The following is a 24,044-nucleotide window of genomic DNA, read 5'->3' on the forward strand; positions in this document are numbered from 1 at the left end:
TAATCTACTCTCTAGTATTTTTTTGGGCGTCATTTTTTTATCACTGATTCGACTTTGATAGAACTTGGGTACAGGAGGAGTTTTCATTTGTTGATAAAACATTTCGGCTTCTGTCGGTGACATGGGCCCAGCTAGCGCTTGAAGCATCATCTGAGGCTCAACTGGGTATTTATGATAGCTCTGTAAAGGTGCAGATTTTCGAAACTTAAATTATTATTATCGAAAAAAAATTTTTTAACTTTTACCAAGGGCGAGTTTGGCATCAAAGGCTCGTCTGGTGATTTTAGTGTGACATCGGGTGACCAAGGCTTTCCAACACGAGCAGGTGACGAAAAATCTGAGGGTCGCAAAACTGGTATAAAATACCTTTGACTCAGAAGCAACTTCATTTGAGCTTCTAATTCTGGCGAAGGATTCTTACAAGATGAACAAACAATCTAAAGAAATTAAATCTATCATTCGACATGTTGGAAATTTGGAAAGTGTGTAAAATTGAATAAAATATTATAATTACGTCAGCTGGTGTTTCTCCTCTAGTATTTTTACGTTCACGATCACACTCCGGGAATGAAAGGAATAATTCTAAAATATCGAGAGAACCAAACTTTGAAGCAAAATGAAGCGGGGTTTCGTTGAGAAATTTATCTGGTGTATTCAGATAAGTGTCTAGAAGGTAAAACATTCGATTCTTGCGAACCTGTTCTGCATCATTTCTATTTGAATTAGATTTTTTTTTTTACATTACCATAAATAATTGAAATAGAATAAATATTTTATACTTACACATACAGCAGCCCTATGAAGCCAGGATCAGTAATTGTATCTAAAAGTGCTTTGCAAATAGTGAATGATTTTTTAAAAGTTGCCAATAAGAGGCCATGATATCTGTAGCGTTCTCTTATCATTGTTGGGGTATCACCAGCACTTATCAAGAATCTGAAATACTCAAATTTGAAATTGAGTCAAGTCTATTCAATGCTTGATGAATCATAATACCTTGGATTCTTCCAAACAGTAGACAGAAATTCACCACAATTTCCCATTTCAATAGTTCTTCGAAACTGCAACATTTCTTGGGGACTTGGGGTAGGAAATGGCAACTTTTCGCTTGGTAATTCTTTTATTACAACATCAGCCTCAGGCTGTGTTTGCTTGGTTTGGGTGAATAGGACAGCTTCATCTCGTTCAGTAAAACACTTAAACCTAGCACCTTTAAATTTCTTACATATTTTCAATGCTTCCACTCGGTCTTCAAATACCAACTGAGACTGATCCCCTTGTTCTTGACCTTCCAGTAAAGAAACACCGTAAAATGTCATTCCACTCATTGTAATCGATTTACGATTTGGATAGTTAAAAATTCAAGTTCATGCTAGTTAGAAAAAAAAAACGATAAACTGTAATTACTAAAAGGATAATAACTATAAATTAAAGAACTAGTCGAATTTCAAACGTTTTTACCAAGAAAATAGCAGACACTTGCACAGCCAAAGTTTATTTGTATCTTGCTCCCGAGTCATAGTAGACTCTGACATGTAAATAGACAGCATTGCCAGCCCACCAGTCACAACTATAAGAATCGGCAGAAAGCGGTTAGTCGGTTACTCGCTCGGCTCCGCTTCTTCTGGATTATGGACTCAATTTATAACTTTAAACTAATTGCAAGAAGCAATTTTTTCATGAACTTCATATTAGTGGTTTGGTAGCTCAATCTTTTAAAAATTTAACTCAAGCTCCCAGGTGCGTGCTGGGTCATTTGGAAGTTTCTAAATTGTAGCTTCCCTTGTCCAAACTAGTCTTTTTTTTTTTTAAATTACAAAAATGATTTTTATTGATGTACTGCTACCATTTAATGCTACCATTTTATTTTTGCGCTGTGGGGTTTAGGGTCAACGATCCCAAAATAGAGGCCGCGTTCACTGATAGGTTTGGAGTTCAACATGCGTAAATTCTGAAATAGTAGTTTCGAATTTGATTAAAATTCTTAAACTATCCGCCTTACAGATATATTTTTATTTTATTCATTTATTTTAAGTATTTTGTATTTTAGTACACAAAAAATAAAAGCAGAACCAGAAAAGCGACCGGTTTAACCGACCTCGAGGTCGGTTGCATACTTACCGAGTAATTTTTGGAGCCCCTTCCTTTTCAAACTTGTCTTTTTAAAAAAAGAAACTTACATGCTCAGTTGTGCAGGAATAAACGTGGGAAAGAAAAATCTGGAACCAAACCATCGAGTTTGGTCTGTGCACCTGTGTAAATATTTTTTGTTTACTTATTGCAAGCTGTCTATTTTATAAGGTTTCAAAATGGATTTGTAAAGAAGTCCCAAGACTCGCAACAGTTACATTTAATCGAATAAAAATAGCGAAAAAAATCATCCTTTAAAATAAACAAAGGAATGTATTCGAAATGACAAATCATCCTGGTTCAGACTCGGAACTCGGATGTATTATTTGACGATAAAAAATATAATCATTAAAAAGAAAATAATTTAAATGTTCAAATTATCTCCACAACAAATTAAAATTAAACTAAAAGCATTATCAAGCAACGAAATCCTCAAATGAGTAGGCGCAAAGCGCCTACAAATTTATTTATACGATTTATTTCATCTATGCGAGCACTAGCAAGAACGACTTCATCAGCCCTTCTTTACTAAAAGTATTTGCCGTTTTTCGTCGTTCCTAAAGTGTTTGTGCAGTGTATGTATGTGAATGTGTGAATGCAAGAACTTTTATAAGCGCGGTCGTTCGGAAATGGCGTGGCGATGGTTGTGAAATTTAGACAACGTTATTGTACATACCAGCATTCTGCCAATAAAGTGAATCGGAGGCCATTATCCGAGTGGTGTGAGAAGAGACCCCACCACTGTTGTTGACGGGTCTCGAACGAAAGAAAAAGTGTAAACTCTTGTGAGAGATAGGACCAGTGTAAAAGACACGTAGCTCAGAACCAAGAGTCACAGCTAATCAAATGAGTGAGCCCAAACGGATAGCCCTGATTCCGCTGGCTGCAGATGCAGTGCAAGCCCCATTACCAGCAACCAAGAAAGACAAGAAATCTGCAACCGTGATTGTCAAAACGCATCGTTTTTCATTGACGTTACCAGACTCTACCGAAAAATCTTGCCCAGAGTTCAACTTTGCAGATCTCATATCTTCTCTCACGGTAAGCCCTTTTTTTATTATTATTATCTGTTTTTCAAGGTGTTCGACTTAAGTCAAAGTGAAAACCGAGAAAACATTGCAAACGTTTCGGTTCTCATAGGTTTGTTTATCCCGATACAACCCAGTTTTACTATCGATATGGAGGTTTCTTTTCAACGTACTTGAACATATGCAGCTGCTAATCTCTATGTAACTGGGATGGGGGAGAAAAAAAGTTTTTTGAAACTGACAGCAGGTCGCCATGTTTTTATCCAGAAAGGATAGAGGCCCCTCTTAGGAAGAGTTGGCGGGGCCGCTTTTGGGGCCCTTTCTTTACCACAGTTTCACCTCTTGTATTGTATTTTCTCTACTTTCGTCAATCAACCCAACTTGAGAGCAGTTCATTCTTCCTATTGATTCCAATGCCGTTTGGATGGTGGCATAGACATATGGAACTGTACTTTTTCGCCAGTTGAGATTTGCGAAGCGACGGATTTTTCAATTCGCTGGCACCGTTGCCGCATTACTCTATGTCGTTGTCTTTACTCGGAAAAGGACGCCGTTATGACCAAGGCAAAAGCAATTTCTCGTTTTTCCATGTTCTTACGGGGTTCGCCGTAGTAGTTAGATTGAGCGCCATTTTTGTCTCTTTATATTGCACCTCGCTTTTATGACGGCGCCTAGCGGACGACTAAACGCGATGACTCACCTCGACCTCTATCGAACCATTCATAACAGTTATTTTTTTTTAAATATCGTTTATTTAAATTATTGTTTCTGGGATATCTGTAAAGAGATTTAAGTATTAAAGATTTTTTTTTACAAAATTGTAAATGGATCATTTCAAAATTCATTCGCTGCCAACTGTGGAGCATGAAATGAACGTATTTCAAATTAAAACGGAAAATGTATTTTTTAAAGGAGGTTCAGTACAGTTCAGTACAGTTCACATGTAGTGGAGAGGTGGTGGGCAGCCTATGGGAGGAGCTAGTTGTAACCAAATTTGAATCCGAGTTTATCTGAGGTCAAATACACGATTCTTAAAACTCTTGTGTATGTTATCGAAGTAATATTTTGATACATTTCTTTGTTAATCCGAAAATTCTTAATGGCATTTTTAAGTTACTTTTTATATTATAATAATCTTAAAATGGTGTTCAATGGGGTTGAAAATAACTCGCCGTAATGCTGTGCAATCACTTTCTGAAATTGAGCGTGAAGGTCACATGCCCATCAGCGCTCTTCAACACTTGATCGAGTTTCAAAAGCATGTTGTAATTGGTTACATAAGTTGACGGTTTGATTAATGGCAAAATTTCTTTCGTCTCACATAGAAAAAGAAGGAGGGCCACACAACAAATGGTTCTGCGCCTGTGGCAACTGCTGGACCTCCTCCATTAGATCCGTTCGCCGATGACGACGAAGACCAACTCCGTGGGATAGCAAAGAAATTTGAGGAGAAATATGTAAATACCTCGAATATTTTTATCACTAAAAAGCATTGTTTTTATATTGGATTTTCACTAATGCTCTATATATTCTTAGGGTTTGCCTGCTTCGAAAAAGAAAAAATCACGAAAATACGACGAGTATGTCGATTTAGGTGCTGGATACGATGAAAACGACCCATTCATCGACAACACCGATGCGGTAAATCTCCTCATCATAATAGATCTAATGAAAAGAATATTCGTTATCAGACTTTTGTCAATGCAGTACGACGAGATAGTTCCTGCTGAAGTGACGACGGCACACGGTGGATTTTATATCAATTCAGGAGCACTTGAGTTCAAACCAGTTGAAAAGCGATCCGACTCCGAATCTGAGTCAGAGTCTGAAAGTAGTGATTCTGAATCTGAAGATTCTCTTTCGGAAGCCAGCACCACTCCTGTCAGTACAAACAAAAAGCGAAGGGTAAGTTTCAAGTATTATTTTATTACTTACTGAAATATGACATATGTGGTTTTATACTAGGTAATAGAGTCGGACGATGAAGATTCACCTGAGGAGATCCAGCTCAATGGATCAGAAGGAGAGGAAACGGAGGCCAAAAAGAAAAGGCTTCGGTTAGAGGAAAGTAACAACGTTCAACAGGCGAAACGTAAAAAGTTATCGTCTCCTCCTGAAAGTGGGGTCATTAGTGAAACCAGTTCAGTTTCTGCCAAAAAACCTCGGCCTAGTGTGAAAGAGCTTTTGCAACACAAGCGGGAACTTGAAAAGGCTGTCACAGAGAGTGTCGAAAAACCTGCAAAGAATCTTAACAACAATGTTTCAGTTCCTCCGACTGTCGCAGTGCCCACACCGCAACCAGTAAAAGAACAGCTGCAATTGAAACGGGATAAAGACAAAGATGTTGTCGATTTGTCCATTGCAAGTAAAGTCACTGCCGAAGCCAATGCTGTCACAACCGACTCATCGTCGGATTCATCTGATTCATCTTCTGATTCTTCCGAATCTGAAAGTGGTGGCGACGAAGATGAAGATGGCAGAGACGCAGATGTGATGAAGGGAGAAAATGACCCTGATGCCAAATTACCCAACAATTTAACGGCCGCAACGTTGGCAATCATTGAAGATATTAAAAAAGCAGCAGCATTGTCCGACCAGCACGGAAAATGTCGTTTCTTTTCCCCTGAGATTAATCGCCTCATTTTAGCGTAAGTTAAAACATTTTTCTGTAATTGTACGTTTTTTTCCGATTGTAATATTCTTTTTCTATTAGAATCGAATTGCAAGCGCGACAGTATTCGTGCAGTAAAAGACAGGCCATTTACACTCATCTGACTGGCTTTCTCCCTTGCACCAAACATACACTACTCAAACGAGCCAAGAATCTAGTTTTGGAGGATTTCGAATCTCAATTGAAACCGGCCATCCGAAAGTAAGATTGTATTTCATTTTTATTTCACTGAAAGTCTGTGCTAAATCTTATTTGTCAATCTCGTGAACATCCTTATTTTAGGTTGCAACAGTCTGTCGAAAAAGTCATTGGTGAACAAATTGAACGACATGCCACTCAGTGTCAACGGTTAGCGGATGCCAAGTAAGCTATACATTCATTTACCATTAATATTTCTCTCTTGATGTGGTTGTCCGAATCCGTTTTGTTCCGTTCAGTCTTAATCATTTGTTTCTTATCCTTACTCGTTCACCTCTCGTTGGGTGACTGTTATCCGTACACAGTCCGGAGAGGTACCTCGAGTATTATCGCTACGTGTGGTAAGATCTTTTTTGATCACTCAGGGTATAGATTGCAAGGCCTTAGGTTGACTTGTGACCTGGTTGCTTCTTTCGTCAGCTTTTTTTTGGGGCGTGTGCACTGCACTTGGTAGAAAAACACCGGACGTCAAGACGATTTGAAATTCTAAGCTCGTTCACACAGGAACTTCTCTCCGATAATGCCACAACCAACCTGACCTTTTTGCCATAATTGAAAAAGACTAATATGGAGAATCGACAAATGGACTTAAAAACTAAACGCTTTGGGTTAAGGGTACTAATGACAAAATAAACCACCAATATCTGTAATAATTTTGCTGCTTCACACCCCTCACCCTATGTTTGAGCTGGGTACTGGTTTTATTTTTAAATGAATCTTACTTGTGGCATGGCTTTCATTCGTATAAAATGTGACTTGCGAAAGTTTTAGGCTTCGGGGTTTTAATTATTTAGTATAAAATATTTATGTGTTTTTGCAAGCAAACACTAATCATAAAATAAAATGTAGGGATCCGGAACTGGAACCAGCTGGTGGAACAGACGACGAGGATAAAAAGCCCGAGAAGAGCAGCAAAACTCCGCAACCTCGCAGAAGATTCATATGGAGTAAAGAAATGCGGTAACATACACTTGCCGATTTGAAACTCAAAGATCGTTCCTTGATTTAATTTCTTTTTCCAGGGCTATTTTAAACCAAGTTGTCTACCTGAAAGCAGATTGTTTCAATTGGTCAAAACTACGCAAAGAAACTGCCGCCGAGTATTTGCTTCGGTTCCTCGATACTGAAATTCGTTTGCTCTGGCCTAAAGGTTGGATGACGGCTAAGATTCTCTTTAAAGAAAGTCAAGAAGCTCATTCGTTTGTGACGTAAGTTGTTGATGAATTTTGATCAATAATAAAAGTTGATGTTACAAACTATTATTTCGTGTCTTAACCTTGTGTTTCTCTATTAGATCAAAATCAAAATTGAATCCGGCTGTTAAGAAACCAAGCATTCCTCGCTCAGGACTAGTTGATGCATTGGCTCTACCGTTACCGGTTACTCCGTCCGCCCCTCTTCTAAGTGCTGCAAGTACTCCTGTTGTAGCATCCTCTGTGTCTAAGGAGATTAAGAAATCTCAGCTCAAAGATCGGATGTCGTTGGCAGCAGCACAGCCTGTGGCCCGACAAGATTCCAATTCTGTTCATCATCGAAGTGATTCCGCACCCAATTTAAGCTCAGGAAAAACCGACAAGTTTCGGACAGAAGTGGGCATACCCTCATCCAGACCAGATAACGGTGTCAAGCTAGAAAAACATCGCCAACGTCCAGACCCCACTTGTTCGGCCGCCCGAACTGAAATTCATCATATAACGAAAGATCCTAACAAAGCCAATTTCCGACAAAGTGAAATTTCTCATTCTAACAATCACAGCAGAATAACTGATTCTAACCAGACAAATAATTCGAGATCGGATCATGCAGCTGAACCTGTCAAACCAAGAAGCGAAACAATTATATCTAAAGGAAATCCAGTTCAAGTTCGTTCTGACTTGGGTATCGTTAAAAATGATACTCCTCCATCTTCGAGGCCAAACAAGGTTGACTCCATTAAACCTCGCCAAGATTCGAATTCAGCACTGCGTGGGTCAGAGGGCAACAAACAGTCGCGGGCAGACAACTCTGCTGCTTCCTCTGACTCGAAATCAAGCTCAGTAATTCGTGGATCGGAGAACAACAAGCAATCGCGATGGGAAAACATCACACCTTCTGAAATCAAAAATCGCTTCGAACATGTGCAGAATACTCCTAAAGTAGAATCCATCCAGAATAAACTTGAAGCGACTTCTTCGGATGCAAGTTCAGCCAGCAGCTCTAAATCGGGGAAAAGTAGCAAACCTACTCCAGCTGTAGGTCCATCTCTCGCTAATTCTCTCGCCTCATTTGTGGACTCTGGATTGCGTTGGACTGACCCAGGCCAAGTGTTGGACCTAAGCGATGATCAACAACAACAACCTAGGCAGATGTCGAAAGTAGTTGAACCTACTGCTCGAGCGGATTCTCTTAATGTCAAGGATACTGTTCCTAAGGTGGAAGACACAGAGGATCAAGAGTCCTTATTGCAACGCGATTTGGCTATGGTACTTGAAGAAATCAGCCAAATTACTCGTTTGGTTGAGAGCAAAGATTCGCAGCCGCCACCAATGACCAAATCTTCGGACTCCAGGACCAAGAGTGTCATCAAGACAACAGGATCGCTCTCTACCTCGCATTCACCTGCGTCGGCGCCATCATCAACACCTAATCCGTCTTCCAGGCAATCGATGACAAGTGGCTCGGCTCTGCCCCCCAAATTAACTTCAGCCACTCGCACACCGCCACCACCGCCGCTAACTGTCTCAACTCGGATTAGTAATTCACCAACGGGTGCCAACATCTCAGTTAATTTGATCTCGCCAAATCCAACTCATTCGTCAAGAACTATGTCTCCTGTTTCCAGTGATCATCTCAAATCAGGCGAGAAAGTTTAGAAATACATAAATACAAATAGTTTCAGTCAATTATGTGGATGGCGTTTTGGAAATTATCTTCGATTGTAATTTCGGTTGTTTATCTCGCACCTTGAAATCAGGTTCTGGACAAGGAAAATATAATTCTAGCATAAGCAAATTGCTTTCCAGCGAATTCATGACTCCACCCACAGCCCACTCTTCCAGCAGACACGCTGCAGGAAATTTCTTCAACTCGGAACATCTAAGTCCGGAGAAGAGAAAACCTGACGCGACGTCTACCCAGCAGCCATTGCCACCACTACCCGCTCATCAACAACATGTCAGCACCAACTCCATTCCCAGAAGCTCACCCAATGCCATGTTCAGGTAGTGCATAGCTGAATATTAAGAAATTAACGCGGTCACATTTATATTTCATTTCTATTCGCTCAATAGAAATTATCCGTCGTCGTCTGCGCAGGCTGTCTCCACACCTACAAGTAGTTTGGCAATGAGAAATTCTCACAGCATTGAATCCTTAATTCAGGTATGGCAGTAAAATGAACAAATGTGCACAAACTATATATCGCCAACGTTATTAATCCCTGTTTTTCTCCCTTCTTGTTCACGATTCTTTAGACGAAAAAGAGTCCTATCGAGTCTTCGTCGTCTCACCGATCAGCAGGAAATGTCCACCCAGGGCAGCAAACAGCACAGTCTCAACAGTTACCCCAGCCTTCTGTGTCCAAACACGATCCTCTCTCCATCTTCATGACTCAAAAGAATTCACAAAAGAGTACTCATGGAGATTACAACTATTACACTCAACCTGGTATAAAACACCTGAAAAATAGTCACCTCAAATGGTTAAATTGCAAGTTATTTACTTTTTTTTAGGCACGGGTCACCATCAGCAATCATCCTAATAAATGCCTTCTGAAATCACGGTCAAAGTTGCTCCATCCGTATCGTGTACATAAGATGAATTTTTGACTCTAGTGTCCCCATTTGCAAAAATTGAGTTCTAAAAACATTAGCAATGCCACCGAATCCTCAATTGAAGTCTTCTGCCTTGCCATTGTACATTTCTCTGTACATTTCTAATAAAAAAAATTCGTTTCTTCTATTTAACATGGAAACAGATTCGTCCTAATAGTTGAGCACACAAAAAGTCGAATCATTAATATCTGGTCGTTAATGTCATCGAATACGAATTTTTAGAATTCTGTTTTTCTACTTCAATCGACTACAAACCATTTTTGTTTTAACGAGAAATTAAAACGCTTGTATTACCCGCACGCGCGTCTTTGCCTTCAGCTTTTAAAAAACTACAAAAATATTCGCAAACTTTGATTAAAAAATTACCGACCACTTTCATATCCGGGGAAAATAGCATTGAGAGCACGACAGAGGTCTTCATTTGGTTCCATTGGCATGTTCTTTCCCAGTTCATGGCGGCAGCTAGGACATGTAAATACTTTAGCCTTAAAAGAACCTTGCAAGCACGGCAGACAAATGTTGTGCGTGCAAACTGTTGTGATAGGCTTGAACACAATTTCTTGGCAGCAAATGCACAAAAATCTTTCTTCAACTTTGGACACGAATTTCTATTAGAAAAATGTTAATTAAATAACGTTGCCAACACGGCATAACTTTTAATAAAATAAATTACTTGTTTTGTATCATCCAAACTTTCTTTGCACTCATCCCACAATTTTCGATTTAAAACATCCTTTTCGATCAGTTCAGCGATTTCCGGTTCTAATTGATACCCGGATTTTTTCGCTTTTTTGGCAGTAGAGTTCTCTTTATTCTGTAGCAACTCGACGACGGACTTTCTCTTTCCTCCATTTTTTTCTTTTTCTTGTTCTTTGGCTTCTAGAGCTTCTAAATGCCCTTCAGGATACTTAAATAATAAATCAAAATAATATAATTAATATAAAATAGGCAAAACCCTTTTAGGATAATAAAAAACAAACGGTCAAATAATAAAAAATAAAATACTTACAATCACTTGATCTAATCCAAGCTGTTGGATTCGTTGTTTCCCTTCTTCTGTCCAAACCGGAGAAGTGGAGTCGTCCCGTTGCAGAAAGTAACGCCAGACTATAAACCCAGACTTTCCTTTTTCAGGCCAATACTTGACAATTTTGTAAATTCCGTCGTACCTGTAATAATTTAATTTTTGTAATCGTTATTACGAGTAATAACTAAAAATAATGCTTAAAGAACAAAATACATACCGAACACCGATTTCAGGGCCATACGACGAGGCGTGTTTTGCAGCTTTTCCCTTCCCTTTGCTGGGACCTTTCGCCAGTGATTTTTCGTCAGCGTGTCCTTTTCGGAGAACTCGAACAGGTTTGCCTTTACGCCAGTCCTTTGCTTCAGCACCGTCCGTTTCATTTACCTCGGCATTACAGTTAATAGCCAAAGCCCTAAAAACCCAACTAATGAATTTTCATAATCGAAATGTAAATTATTTTGAAATTACAAATTCATCCGGGTGAGTGTTTGGTTACAGCTCTGCTCAGCAGTTCGCTTGTTCCCTGTCAAGTCTCGTCCACCAGATCCTGTGTAATAAAACGAGTCGCCATTGTCCAAATCATCTTCGTATCCACCGCTGAGAACGATACTGTAAGCTCCTTCCTTCTCACGACCGTGAATGCCTCCAACTGGAGGTCGATGAACACCAGCTTCGGACGCCTAATTTTTGTTTTTCAAAAGAAAGAGCTATAAAGTGATGAAAATTAGTTAGATAACACAATTAAGTGAATACCTGAAATCTAAAACGCCAAGTAGTTCCCACATCAACACCAGGTATGGGTCCAAAATGGTTCGATGGGACGATTGTGCACTCTTTGGCTCGGCCTGCACAAGCCATACCTCGTCCCCAATCGCGTGTAGTATTTTTGTTCACATTGGACGGAGCTTTAGCCTTTTTCTTACTTTCTTTAAGCTTCTCTCCTGCTTTGACGATCTGACTACTATCAGTTTTGCATTTCGGACAATACCTTTAGCAATGAAAACAACAACGGTATAATTTCGTTTTAGGAAATTTAACATTACACTAATTTCAACAATTATTTACCATTCTTCCGATTCGTCCGGCATACAAGAAAGTGGTGGTTTCAAGCAATAAAGATGATAGGGTAGATCGCACTCGTCGCACATGATTTGCTTGTCAGGATTTTCTTTACTTCCACACTCATGGCACCCACAGAATTTGCACTTACGCCTTGGATTATCATTACAGTGGTGGCAGTACGGGGCACTTTCTCTTTTGTTGGAAGGGCCCTTTTTTAACAGACGAGTTTCTTCGGCGGTTTGCTCATCGCGTTTTTTTACCTCTTCGATTTTCATTATTTCTTTAACAAAATAGATTGAACAGTCGTTGACTTCGGTTTCATTCTCTTCTCCCATGATGAGCGTCACGGTAATCTTTCTTTTGGTTCGGGATTGAAGATCCACTTTAGTTAACTTGCCATCGTACCTGATTTTGCAAGGAAAAATTTCAATGGATTTCTTTAAAATAACTTTAAAATCAATTTCACTTACCATAGTCCCCTTTCCTTATTTTCTTCCATGTTATAGTTTACTAATACCATTTTTCCAACTTTTAAATCCTGATTGGAGCATAACTCTTCTGCTCTGGGTCTTATTTGCTTGAATGTTCGTGGAAGTGGAATTTCTCTTTCATGTCTAGATTAAATAGGAAATTATTAAATGTAAAATAGTACAAGCACAAATAGTTTACCCTTGAAATAAAACATGGTATTCCAGTTGATGGTTGTCATCTTTGTTTTTGGTAATGCGAACAATTTTAGCCTCCACCCAAGAAGAAGTAAAAGGGTCTTTAGCATCTATTAAATCTTGAACCTGATTTTGAGACAATATTTGAATTAGTAAAACACAAATTGGATGTGCATAGACATTGTAAATCTTACTTCATAGTATTCACAAACAACATCAGTAAGGGACTCATCTCCGGTTTTATTTGTGTCTTTTTTCTCTTTGTCATTTGCTTCATCGGTCACTGACTGATCTTCAGTAGCCTCTTTAACAACTTTTGGATTTGGAACAGGGGCAGCACGAATCATCAGTTGAACTACATCATTTATGTTAATTCCATAATCAATTAGACGGTAACCATCTTCCATCTAAATAAAACATTTAAACATGTACAACATGATCTTGTTTGTAACTAAAAATGTTCCAAACCTGTTTCCCACGAAAAAATAAACGCTGGCATGCTGGCTCAACATTAAGTTTATCCTTGACAAGTCGACGAATTTCTTCAATCAATGACATTTTTGAGACGGTCAACATGACCGACTCTTTTCCATCCATCGTTTTAACTTTGATATACATTTTTGTAAAAAATTGCTTCGTTTAAAATCAAACAAAATATTAAAATAAAACTTGGTAAATTCGATTAAAAAACAGCCACTTCTATGAAGTACGAAGTAAAATTACTGAGACTGAAAAGTGAATCTCCTAGTTCTTGTCTTCTTGAGATCTCAAGACCTATTGGCGCTAAATTTGCTATGTTGATAGACGTTGCCACATCATATTATTGTTGATTCTTAAACGCGGGAACGTACGCGGCGCAGCGCGGCGGGACGGGAGAGAATATTTAGTTACTTACTTTTTAGTCGAAATTCGGAACACAAAACAACTAAGTAAAGTTTACAGAACAAACCAACAAGGAAAAACCATTTATTAGATATTTATTAGATATAATCTATTTATTCTGTAAGGGACTGACTATTACCTAAAACACATATTGTTGATTGCACTTTTATGTCACAGTAAGGTTTTTTTGGCACAACAATTAATAAAAAATTCGCTAATGGAAAACAAAGATACATAACACGAAGGGTCGTGGCTCGTGGATGTTTTCTTGAAGTGTTGATCTAGGCATACCATGCCCACATAAAGGCAGACACCGACATGACTATAATAGCGTTGGTATTCACAAACCTAGAAATGATATTCAATTATTACCTTGTATAAAAAGATACTCTGCAATAGGCATCGAACAGAATACTTACTTGTACCACTTTGGATCCTCTTTGATAAACTCGCTGGCCAAAATCGCTTCTTCCTGGGGATCGATAACTGCTTTTGGAGTACTGGGCATCTGGTCAGCTTTCTGTGTCTCAACGCCACATAGGCAATTAACTGCCCTTCTCCAGGCGGGCAAAGGTACTGTTGGTGAGCATGAAGAACCAAAAAATCATTGTAAAATTCAACGCTAAATAAAATAACCCACAGCTTTTCAAAAATATACCATTTTGGCTGTCGTTGATGGACTGGGCGTCAGTTGCTGAATCACTTGCTGTGACCGAAGAATCCGCGTCGATTGCGGTGGTCGCCAACTTTGTTGTCGAATCGGATTTTTCACCGTCTTGTTCTAGACGAACTTTAGTACTGTGACGCGTCCAAAATGTCAGACGATACAACTGCAACCAAGTACATTTATGTTATAACTAGTTAAACGTTGTAATTGATGTTGAATAAATTCCATACGTATTTTTCGTCGATCGGTTCTGTGATGAGGGAAACGAGCACAGCAGTTACCAACGAGATCAAAAACAGAATACATCCAAAATGTAGATAGTGAACGTTTCCCACAATCTTTTTAATGATTTCAGGTCGAGGATCGGGCAAACCTGTAAGTAATGTCATTTAGAATTTTCACGCAAGAAATTTCGTTCCTTCGTTTTTGTTTCACAAACCTGAGCCGCAAGGTGGTATGACGTAACCAAACTCCAAACCAAAACGGATAAGTCCAACAATCAATCCGACCATCAGACCCCAAAAAGCTCCCTGAAAAAATAAAAGAGATTGTGTAAAACAAAAATAAAAGAACAAAAGGAAAAAAAAAATTATGCCAATTATATAAGTCGGGATCATGGGGTGTGTAGCGTTTGATTAAAAGAATAAAAGAGATTTTTTTTTATGCGATAGCGGATAGGGTTATTTAACATCTACCATTTTTGGAGGATGAGCATGTTAGCATCAAGTAAATTCATATTATTTTTTCTTTAATAAGCGTAATTCAAAGTCATTTTAAGCAAAGAAAACATTTAAAAGCCAGTGTGCGCGTGTGTTGACATCTCTGATATGAGATTACCAAATATGTTTTAATGTTATTCGCTAATTTTTCAAGTACAATCAATTATAGGGATGAATTCTAATGTTTTAGAAACCTGTTCAGTAGTACGCGGGATGAAAAAGGCCAATAAATATACGGCGCAAACTGGCGGCGCTAAATATGACGTAATGTTTTGAATGTAGACGAAGAGTTGGCCACCTTGAGACGCCTGAATCACCGGAATCCACAGAATACTTACGGCCACTAACACCAGCACAAAGAGTCTGCAGAAATTATGATAACAGAAAGAAGTAAGCAAATGATAATGTCACGAGTTGCTGGCTTTAGGGAGCCAATTTACAGTTTATAGTAAACATTGATTTAATTGTAATATATTCCTGAGATAAATAACTTAGCTGAATTTCAATCGCAATAATCGAATCGAATCGAAAGAGCAAATCTTAATAGATCGCAAGATTAGAATAATTTCTTGTTTTACTAATGTTTGATGTTTTTCACTGTGTAGTTTTTTCGGTTTTTTTTATTTGTTTATTTGAATGTTTGTTTGTTTGTTCGTTTGTTTGTTATGTTTGTTTGTTTTGAAGCTCGGGCAAAATAAACAAAGTTTGTCAGTTGCGTAAATGTTATAGGAAAAGAGGAATAAGAATGGCAAGTAGAAAAGAAAGTAAGCTCTTGTGAGTTATGGACGCAATCAGCACGATGATGATTAAGCACAGGCTGGAGAAGAGGGGGGAGAGATTTTTGGTCTACAATTATGCCTTACTGGTTCGTTGGTTCGAGGCCAGAAGACGGCCAGCAAAAATACTGCGCTGACTGGGGGTGATAAGATGTTTTGGACTTGCTGCATATAAGTAAATAACTGCGAGCCAGCAACATTTTGAATAATTGGCACCCACAAGACACCGATAGCCACCAGCAACAAGCAACTCACTCTAGATCGCAAACATTCAAATTGCATTTAAATAAAAGATAAGTTGTCACAAATTGTGGCCAGATCTTTTTTTAACCAAATATTCCTATTGCGTTTGTACACTGTGTGCCCCATGGATATTTTTGGACGTCACAAACCAAATAAGGGGAACATTTTTGATCTAATCAGATAATAATATAATTCCTTTATCGAGGATTTCCCCTTTAAAAACGCCTGTCACTCACGAAATAATCCCGATGCTTGTCAACTATGGAGAGTTTTTAATAGATGCAAGTAGCGCTCAATTTTAAAGTAAACTTGAGCAACTTTTGTTGCTCAACCATCAAAATAAATATTCCCCGCTTTTCTGATTGACACATCTTGTCACTGATGGCGAAACTTATTTTGACTGCGTCAGACTCTGGCCTAAGTTTCTGTACCGTACAAAGTTTCTTCGGATTATTATTTATCAAATTGGTTTGGTAAACTTACCTTCCGACGACTAGCAGTTCAATGTCGCTTGGATTTGAACGAATCCTGGTCCAAATGTCCATGGTGAAAATGGTAGACGAAGAATTGAAAATTGAAGTTAAAGAGCTCATTAAGGCAGCCAGCATGACGGCCAACATCAAACCGGTCAAGCCTGTAGGTTAAATTTAAAATTTTATTTGCGTGTACAGTTATAATTTAATTGATGCAAAAGTTGTCTTTTGATTGCATTACCTTGAGGCAAAAGATTAATCACAAGCTCAGCGTAAGCGATGTTGGTACAGCCTGCTTGGCTTCCGCAAATCTTTTCACACGCAACCGGATCAGCACAGGCAACAGTGTCAGTGTAGAGGACTCGTGAAGCCATTCCAGGGAAGATGATGATGAACAAGGGAAGAATTTTGAGGAAGCTTGCCATAATGCAGCCTCCTTTGGCGTGGGTCATCGTTTTGGCAGCCAATGTTCGTTGCACGATAACCTTTCGATAGAAATGACCATGTAATTCGTTAGAGTGAATCGTGATTGGTTTAAACGCAAACGTGGTTCTCACCTGATCAGAACACCAATACCAGATGGACGAAATGGTAACACCAAAGACGACGCCAGTCCACGGTAGCTCGGTTGAATGGATGTTCTTGAAAAGGTGCATCGCATCGTCTGGAATATTTGCGCAGGACTTGTTGTTCAAGTCGTAAGCCGTTTCATTCGGGTACGCTTTGAAGAATTTGTGAACCAGCTGGTTGTAGCCACCGACTTCATTGAAAGCTGTTAGTTGAACGACAAAATAATTTTTTGAATGTAATTTATAGAAATTTGATTTGACAAAAAATAAGAGTAATTATTACCCATGCCCATCAAAATGAAAGATCCAATCAACATAATGATGGTCTGTACGAAATCAGTCCAAATGACAGCCGTCAATCCTCCTGTGATGGTAAATAGTGCGGCAATGGCTAACAGGATCAGGATGGAAATATAAATCCCGGCATCTCCTTCCAGGCCCATGGCTTGTTGGATGAAAATGGCTCCCGAAAACAAATCCGCCTAGAAGTCAATTACAAATTTCCTTTAGAATTTTTGTTTTAAGAGGGAAGAAAGAAAAACAAAATTAATATAGCTTACGGAAATTTTTGTAAAAACGTAGAGAAGTAGGGCGAGAACGGAAAGATAGACGCGAATCCGCTGTCCACCGAATCGCAGTCTAAGATATTCTGGCATGGTGTATACACCACTGGCTAATTGTATTAGGAAATAATGAATTAGACAAATTAATTGCTGTTCGATGCCAATGTTGATCCAAGTCATATTTTAAAAAAAGACACTTACCCATATAAACCGGAACGAAAACGTAACCCAAAAGAATAAGAATAAACATGGCCTTTTGTCAATATACAAAAAAAAAAAAGATTAGCTTGTCGCCATTTTTTTATCGATAAGCGAAAATTTTAAAATAAATTCATTACATTTAACTCAAATGCTGCATTTCCGATTCCGGACGCAGCTCCCGAGCCTGAAAGTCCAACAAAATGACCAGATCCAATATTACTAGCAAATAGCGAAGCTCCAACCTAATGAAATGAACATTTGAAAGAAGGGACGGTTTTAATTAAATTCTGAATACATATTAATCAGCAAATTCAATTACCGGTATCCAGTGCATGTTTCTTGAAGCTAAAAAATATCCGCTAATGCTGTCTTGCTTGTTCGATCGCCCAGACTGTCATAAAATTAAAAGGTTACATCATAACAATATTATGTTTGGGTTGTTAATAAATGAATTAAATACATTTATATTTATAAAGACACCTATAGACAGATCATATTGTAAACATGTTATTTTTTAATCAATAGTACACAAGTTATATTATCTTTACTACATTTCTCTATTCGCTCTTTCCCAGGGTTCGGTACGTTATTTAATATTTACTCGCCTATGCGCAGTACAATTTTATTTTTACATAAAGATATCATTGGTCAGTTACCAAAGTTATCACGGAAAGCCCCACGATTTAGTTTATTAGTTTATGCTTTCATGGGATTAAATATAATCGAGTAATGGTAAATAATGACGAAACTAGCTTGCAAGTGCCACCACACATTTTTTGATAAAATAAATGGCGACTAATCACGTAGTCTTAAATTATTGCATATAATCTTTCTGTCAGTGACGTCTTTCGTAATGCCACGATCATAACATCAAAGTAAACTCCGATCGGGAACTTCAGAATTTCAAACAACGATACATAAAATTGGACATCGAAGGGGAGGATCTATTACGAAAAATTGAAAGTCAAAAGACTACGGGAATTCACCGATATTGGAGATTGTGATTAACACACAATGCCAATCGCTGACCGAAGAAAAATAAAAGATCCCCGGAGAGATAAAACAATCCAACCAATGTTGTTGGCACATATTGCCGTTGTTGTTATTCGAACAACGTTCTGTAAACCCCTGTATAAAAAATATTCAGCGATTTGAAACAATGATTGAAATGTGACACCAACACCTAACGCCAGCATTTACCCAGCAATGGTTGTTCAATCTCCAAGAGAGGGGAAAAACCAGATAAAAACTTTCCGTTTTCTTTTCGGATCATCGGAAAGCCCCAAAATTAAGCAACATTGACGTACAACAAATAATTGCGACATTTGGAAACAAAAATCAATTTTCGTCTTTCGTTAGCTGCCTTGATAATAACTATTTTTAAAAATCTGGGTTCCACAATCACAGTTGAAAAAAGCTAAAAAACACATAAATAATTTAAGACTAACTAATTTTCGCGTAAATTCTTACCCAGAGTCCGACGCCGAGAATTCCAACGAAGTAGACGGCTAAAAAATGTAAAAAAATGTAAATTTTTAAATTCAACGTTGAATAATTTATGGCTGATGTATTACACTTTTATTACATTGAAAATTCAAAATAATTACCGATAACCACGTAATCGGGCCATCCAAGCGAAGAGGTTTCAGATTGCCTCGAAACTGCGTCCATTGCGTCCATAATTGACTATTCTAGCAGCGATTTCAAATCAGACGATGAAGAACTTATCCTAACCTAATATCGGTAATTGAGTAACAATCAAGTGGACAAAAGAAAATTTTCACGCATGAATCGCAAACGAATGGATGAGCAGACTAGTCAAACGATTGGAAAGACTGCTGCATTATATGCGTTCATGTTTACAATTCGTGGCAACAAGCAACCGCTTGCTAGCCGCCCATTCCAGCTGCGCTGCGCCAAGGGGGTGTGGCGTCGAATACGGACTTAAGCTGTACCTGTTGCAATATTCGTGCTGCAGGGGATACGCCAACAAAAGCCCGTGAATTGAGTTGAAAACTTAGTGAAGGTCGAGATCAGTGTAGGGCCGTCCTTGTTCAACAATGCTTTGGGCGAAATCGGAGCCGTCGAACCGAATTTGAATTGAGCGCAGCCACTCTACATTTCCTCTTTTTTTCAAACAGTTTAACATGAATTCGATTTCGAAACAAATAGTGCATTTACCTTAAAAACGATTGACATAAAAATTCATAGTACCCATTCGATTGAAGAGTTGATAGTATTCGGATTGAAGAGTTGAAAAGCATCGTCCAAGGCAACACGGCACTCCAACGGTCAAGGATATCGGAAAGCCCTTTGGTATGCGAGATGTAAATTTCCAATCCGGTTCTACAGCCAGTCTCCTTACAATGTAGGGTGTAGGCAACCTTGTAAAACGAACGCTTAAACCTGAAAAAAAAAAGTTGGAAAAAAAATTTTTAAACAGGTTCTTTCATTTATCTGTTGGTACATTGGCAGTGTTTAGATCACGTGATAAGAAATTTCAGACTCAATAGACTAAGTAACATGAGACGTTTTCAATACAAAGATGAAAATCAGAATTTATCATCACGTTTTCTTGTATTTACAAGGTGCTAAAGCAAGGCTTAGACTATGCATGACGCTGTTTGAATAGCTTCTGTTTGAGATAGTTAGTTTTGGCTTCAGGAGTGGAGAGAGCCAACGAATTCCAATGATTATAGGGAATGCCCACGACTCTGTAGCCGAGGATTTCTAGTTGTCGATGGCGAAGTAACTTCAATCCCCTCATATGACCGTGGTTGATGGTAAAATACATTGGCACAAGGGCCATAATAGCGACTCTATTCATAATAAATAATATTAAATAATAATGATAATTTAAAAAAAAAAATTTATACTTTTCTTCGTGACTGTTTGGTTCTTTTAATTTGTTGCTGGACGGAATTATCGGTTTCCCGTTTTCATTCAACGTCAATTCAAAATCTATCGGGGAAATGGTGATTAGAGAGAATTACAGCAGTCAGGACTCAGGAGCGCTAAATCGAACAACGTACCTATAAGATGATAATACGGACTCAGTGCCCATCTTTTAATGAACTTTTCAGAACCCAAAATGTGGACTAGACAATCGTAGACGTCCTCGTGGAAGTTTGAGGAAACAGGAGCCTCTGTTAATTTTGAAAACATTTCCATAATAATGATGCTGTTGAAACACTACGAAACACATCAATATGAATTTTATAAATACGCACTTGTTTGCACTTGTTCTTGGCAATATTTCTCGTGGAACCAAGGGACACCGGCTTCGGGCATGTCAATGCAAACGCAACGATTTAACTCCATTAAGGTACGCCGAACTCGAATAGGATAACTAGTCTAGATAAGGAGGAAAAAAACACATCAATAAGACTCAGTCAGATGGAGATCGATAGGGCGTAGACCTACTTTAGAGTAGCAGTTTGCCACTTCCGAATCCAGTTTTTCGAGAAAATCGATAGCGAAGATTTGATTGATTAGTTTGATCGACATTCGGTTACTATACAGCAAAGCTAAACCGGCTTCCAGGACAGACAGACCAAACAGTCCATGTTCCTTCCTGTAAGAAGAGAAAATAAAAAAATCAAACTGATAACAACGAGTGAGGCTGGAGAAATCGCAAAGGATGCGAACTTACTGTTCAAGTAATTTCAAGGTGACTGGAGCTAGACGATCAAGAGCGTTGGTACTGTATCCTGAAGTGAAACAAAGTACGAAGGCATTGATGATGGTTGAGGGACCCAGTTGTTCGTGTCGTTTCAAGACGTAGTCTACAATCGTATCGATGATTTTGAAGTGCACATAATGAAATCGATCCAGGAAGAAGACCAAATCTCGAGTCACTCTTGCCGTTAGTTCGCTCAATTGTGTCTCGCACTTCTGCAAACCAATCTCGTAAAGATTTAATGAGCTGCTGGAACACGAAAGAAAATATTTGAATTTGAAATTTCAGTTGAGAAACATTCTTCAAGAGATAATCTACCCGTAAATTTCGGTATTGCGATAATGGGCAGCATGCAAAAGCGTAGTGCTCAAACTCAATGTGCTTGACGTTTCCGATGAAAAGAGGGCAATAGAACGCCGATTGAGTACCGACAGCAAGTCGCCCATGTTGCGCTGCGAATAGTGTATCTGTGATCGGTTGAGCCAATGGCGGCCAAGTTGAATCCCCCGGGATCTGCAAGAGATAAACAAGAATGAATTTGTATAAATTGTTGTTTTTCGTGGTCGTTCAATTGAAGGTGTTACAAATAATAGATGTCTTGTATTGTCAATTGCTCTTCGATCTCGATCAGTTTTGCCAGCAAGTCATTTCGTGTTGGGTGTCCTCCATATGCCAGTACAAAAGCTGCCATGCGACAGAAGAAGCGCACATTGGTGACGGGTTGGCCCCAATTGCCTTGGATCATTGTATCGATTGCCAGAAGGATGTGGTTTTCGAAGAGTTTCGATCGATACGTTCCTCCAAGATTGTTGTTGAAGAACATGTACCATTGAGCACAGTCAAGAAAGAATGAAATGAATTCGTCTTGGTAGCTATAATGCCGATTTAAATTTTTGAGCACGAGGTTCCAGTAAAGATCGACCAGCTTGGTGTCGGATATTTTAGATGCTCGGATGATGCGAAAGATTTGCTTGAGATGCGGCTCGATTTTGTTGATGGGTTCGTTTTCCATGATGCGTAGTAAATGTAGTTCCAGTTGGTTTTTACGATCGGACGACGTTTCGTAACTGTGGGAGACGTGGGATAGCAGACTGATGTGCTCTATATGAATGTCCAATTTTTCCAGCAGACCGCATGATACTTCCTCCATCTTACGGACCAAACCTATGGGTTCGCTCACTGTCTCCCAAGTCTTTCGAATCACGTCGAAATATCCCACACACGCCGGATCGCTCATCTGGGGCGAGTTTAGAAGAAGGTAGAGGATTTTTAAGTTGGCCGAAGAAGACGACGCATTGGTTTTTGCCACTAGATAGAGAGCGTGCAACAGCCCTACTAGAATGGACAAGGGAGTGTCTTGGTTGAGGAAATTGGTATCCAATAGACGATTGACATGGGCAATGAAGATGCTTGCAGTGGGTCCTGTTTTGTGAACTACAGGAGCGATGGCAGCGAAACAGGTTACCAACATTCCAAAATCAGCTACGGACTGAAATTGATTCATGTGCCGATGGAAAGCTGGAAGGGCAGCCGGAAGGGCCAATCTGCCACTATGATTCGGCAGGATTGTGGCAAGGCACCAATTACGCAGCGCTTCTAACGGGAAAGATCCAATACGAGTAAGTGAATCCAGCCAGATGGATGTTAAACAAGGGTCCCATGGTAGTATTTCAAATTTGTTCAGGCAGAGAAGAACGGTAGTGAGCACATTGTCGGACAACAAAGATGACGATTTCTCTACACACTCCACTGTTGACCAGAACTGAGGATGACTTTTTACAACCTATGTAGAATTTACAGTAATATTAGATTTAGTAAACAATTTGATTTATTGTGATGAAAGTACCTGAATGAAATCTTTATCTTCTATAGAATTTAGTAAAGTCATTTCCGACTTCAAGTTGCTGTAAGCCTTGCTCAACAATGACAAAGTAACAATCGCCTGACTGCTGTATACTTCATTATGGGGATGATCTTTGATGAGATCAAAGATTTCTTCAACTGTGCTAGCACTGACAATTGACTCGAGAATTGGGTCATTTTCAGCTCGTATTTCTGGGTATAGACGATTGATAAAAACTCCCTTGGTATAAGGATTGTAACTCAATTCTTCACATATTCTATCCACTTTAAAAAAACTGAAATAACTGTTATTTTTCTTTCCACAACTGAAAAAGGTTTGGCTGGTAAATTTAGTGTTCTTCGAAAAACTCGTCAATGTTCGAACGCTTGTTTTGATAGTGAAGAAATTATAGTGATGAATTCGAATTCTACTTTTCCTGAGAACATTTCCTATATTTGATACAAGGTGGTAAGGAATCTGTAGACCCATTGTTCCTGCCGAATAAATTGATTGGATTCATTCAAGCACCTTAGAAAAACACATTGAAAACACGAGTATAGAACCTGCAGCTTACACAAGTCCAAAAATCTAAACACATGTCACATTGTCCTAGCAGACGAAAGCTCAAAGAAAGAAAGGTGCGTTCGTAAACAATTTCACGTTCCGTTCGATTTGAAAAGGGAAAACTGAAACCTGCTGAAACGGATCAAATAACTTTTTATAGTTTTTATCTTTTATTTTTTAAATGTTTATTTTCCATTTAATCGTTTAGGTGAATGCCTCGAAGTAGTATAATCTAACGCATTGGTTCAACCTGGTTCAACGGTGCATCACGT

At 38.8% G+C, this 24,044-nt stretch overlaps 5 protein-coding genes and 1 long non-coding RNA gene across 10 annotated transcripts; 2 read left to right on the plus strand and 4 right to left on the minus strand.

Moving 5' to 3' along the window:
- The first annotated feature begins 22 nt into the window (after positions 1 to 22).
- Positions 23 to 518, plus strand: LOC124191324. Its single transcript, XR_006873372.1, has 2 exons — positions 23 to 165; positions 250 to 518. It is a non-coding gene; the product is annotated as an uncharacterized LOC124191324 (long non-coding RNA).
- LOC124191323 (ankyrin repeat and LEM domain-containing protein 2-like) lies at positions 380 to 1,621 on the minus strand. Its single transcript, XM_046584492.1, has 5 exons — positions 1,462 to 1,621; positions 997 to 1,372; positions 784 to 936; positions 515 to 713; positions 380 to 452 (listed from the first exon to the last, which is right to left on the minus strand). The coding sequence occupies exons 2-5, from the start codon at positions 1,326 to 1,328 to the stop codon at positions 447 to 449; spliced, it is 690 nt and encodes a 229-aa protein (XP_046440448.1). The 5' UTR covers positions 1,329 to 1,372; positions 1,462 to 1,621; the 3' UTR covers positions 380 to 446.
- Positions 1,622 to 2,642: 1,021 nt separating this feature from the next.
- On the plus strand, positions 2,643 to 9,966 carry LOC124191320 (ubinuclein-1-like). 2 transcript variants are annotated; one of them, XM_046584483.1, is made up of 15 exons: positions 2,669 to 3,171; positions 4,484 to 4,615; positions 4,695 to 4,799; positions 4,866 to 5,063; positions 5,124 to 5,806; positions 5,872 to 6,030; positions 6,112 to 6,192; positions 6,333 to 6,368; positions 6,877 to 6,987; positions 7,050 to 7,235; positions 7,322 to 8,865; positions 8,981 to 9,227; positions 9,297 to 9,387; positions 9,480 to 9,672; positions 9,738 to 9,966. In XM_046584483.1, the coding sequence occupies exons 1-15, from the start codon at positions 2,977 to 2,979 to the stop codon at positions 9,764 to 9,766; spliced, it is 3,990 nt and encodes a 1,329-aa protein (XP_046440439.1). In that variant the 5' UTR covers positions 2,669 to 2,976; the 3' UTR covers positions 9,767 to 9,966. The 2 variants fall into 2 exon arrangements, with proteins under 2 accessions (XP_046440440.1, XP_046440439.1); XM_046584484.1 differs by lacking the exon at positions 6,333 to 6,368 and having other exon boundaries at positions 2,643 to 3,171.
- A 130-nt stretch (positions 9,967 to 10,096) lies between these two features.
- Positions 10,097 to 13,397, minus strand: LOC124191321 (E3 ubiquitin-protein ligase UHRF1-like). Its single transcript, XM_046584485.1, has 11 exons — positions 13,062 to 13,397; positions 12,788 to 13,000; positions 12,598 to 12,719; positions 12,399 to 12,542; positions 11,932 to 12,333; positions 11,620 to 11,854; positions 11,335 to 11,546; positions 11,084 to 11,278; positions 10,849 to 11,008; positions 10,513 to 10,746; positions 10,097 to 10,447 (listed from the first exon to the last, which is right to left on the minus strand). The coding sequence occupies exons 1-11, from the start codon at positions 13,209 to 13,211 to the stop codon at positions 10,202 to 10,204; spliced, it is 2,313 nt and encodes a 770-aa protein (XP_046440441.1). The 5' UTR covers positions 13,212 to 13,397; the 3' UTR covers positions 10,097 to 10,201.
- Positions 13,398 to 13,545: 148 nt separating this feature from the next.
- LOC124189712 (sodium/glucose cotransporter 1-like) lies at positions 13,546 to 20,408 on the minus strand. 3 transcript variants are annotated; one of them, XM_046582158.1, is made up of 18 exons: positions 19,901 to 20,408; positions 19,642 to 19,812; positions 19,294 to 19,420; positions 19,157 to 19,194; positions 18,006 to 18,077; positions 17,824 to 17,928; positions 17,687 to 17,738; positions 17,483 to 17,595; positions 17,206 to 17,404; positions 16,911 to 17,125; positions 16,595 to 16,838; positions 16,364 to 16,514; positions 15,056 to 15,224; positions 14,582 to 14,672; positions 14,373 to 14,515; positions 14,134 to 14,305; positions 13,895 to 14,051; positions 13,546 to 13,823 (listed from the first exon to the last, which is right to left on the minus strand). In XM_046582158.1, exons 3-18 carry the CDS (start codon positions 19,364 to 19,366, stop codon positions 13,757 to 13,759), a joined length of 2,061 nt encoding a protein of 686 aa, XP_046438114.1. In that variant the 5' UTR covers positions 19,367 to 19,420; positions 19,642 to 19,812; positions 19,901 to 20,408; the 3' UTR covers positions 13,546 to 13,756. The 3 variants fall into 3 exon arrangements, with proteins under 3 accessions (XP_046438114.1, XP_046438112.1, XP_046438113.1); XM_046582156.1 differs by having other exon boundaries at positions 19,294 to 19,812; positions 19,901 to 20,088; XM_046582157.1 differs by lacking the exons at positions 15,056 to 15,224; positions 19,901 to 20,408 and adding an exon at positions 15,725 to 15,893 and having other exon boundaries at positions 19,294 to 19,878.
- On the minus strand, positions 20,227 to 23,826 carry LOC124189711. 2 transcript variants are annotated; one of them, XM_046582153.1, is made up of 9 exons: positions 23,212 to 23,826; positions 21,950 to 23,148; positions 21,684 to 21,878; positions 21,339 to 21,614; positions 21,110 to 21,260; positions 20,917 to 21,040; positions 20,719 to 20,832; positions 20,563 to 20,647; positions 20,227 to 20,505 (listed from the first exon to the last, which is right to left on the minus strand). In XM_046582153.1, the coding sequence occupies exons 1-9, from the start codon at positions 23,695 to 23,697 to the stop codon at positions 20,295 to 20,297; spliced, it is 2,841 nt and encodes a 946-aa protein (XP_046438109.1). In that variant the 5' UTR covers positions 23,698 to 23,826; the 3' UTR covers positions 20,227 to 20,294. The 2 variants fall into 2 exon arrangements, with proteins under 2 accessions (XP_046438109.1, XP_046438110.1); XM_046582154.1 differs by having other exon boundaries at positions 21,339 to 21,611; positions 23,212 to 23,812.
- Between the last annotated feature and the right edge of the window lie 218 nt (positions 23,827 to 24,044).

This window comes from Daphnia pulex, chromosome 3 (assembly GCF_021134715.1).
Source record: "Daphnia pulex isolate KAP4 chromosome 3, ASM2113471v1".
NCBI classification, from domain to species: domain Eukaryota; kingdom Metazoa; phylum Arthropoda; class Branchiopoda; order Diplostraca; family Daphniidae; genus Daphnia; species Daphnia pulex.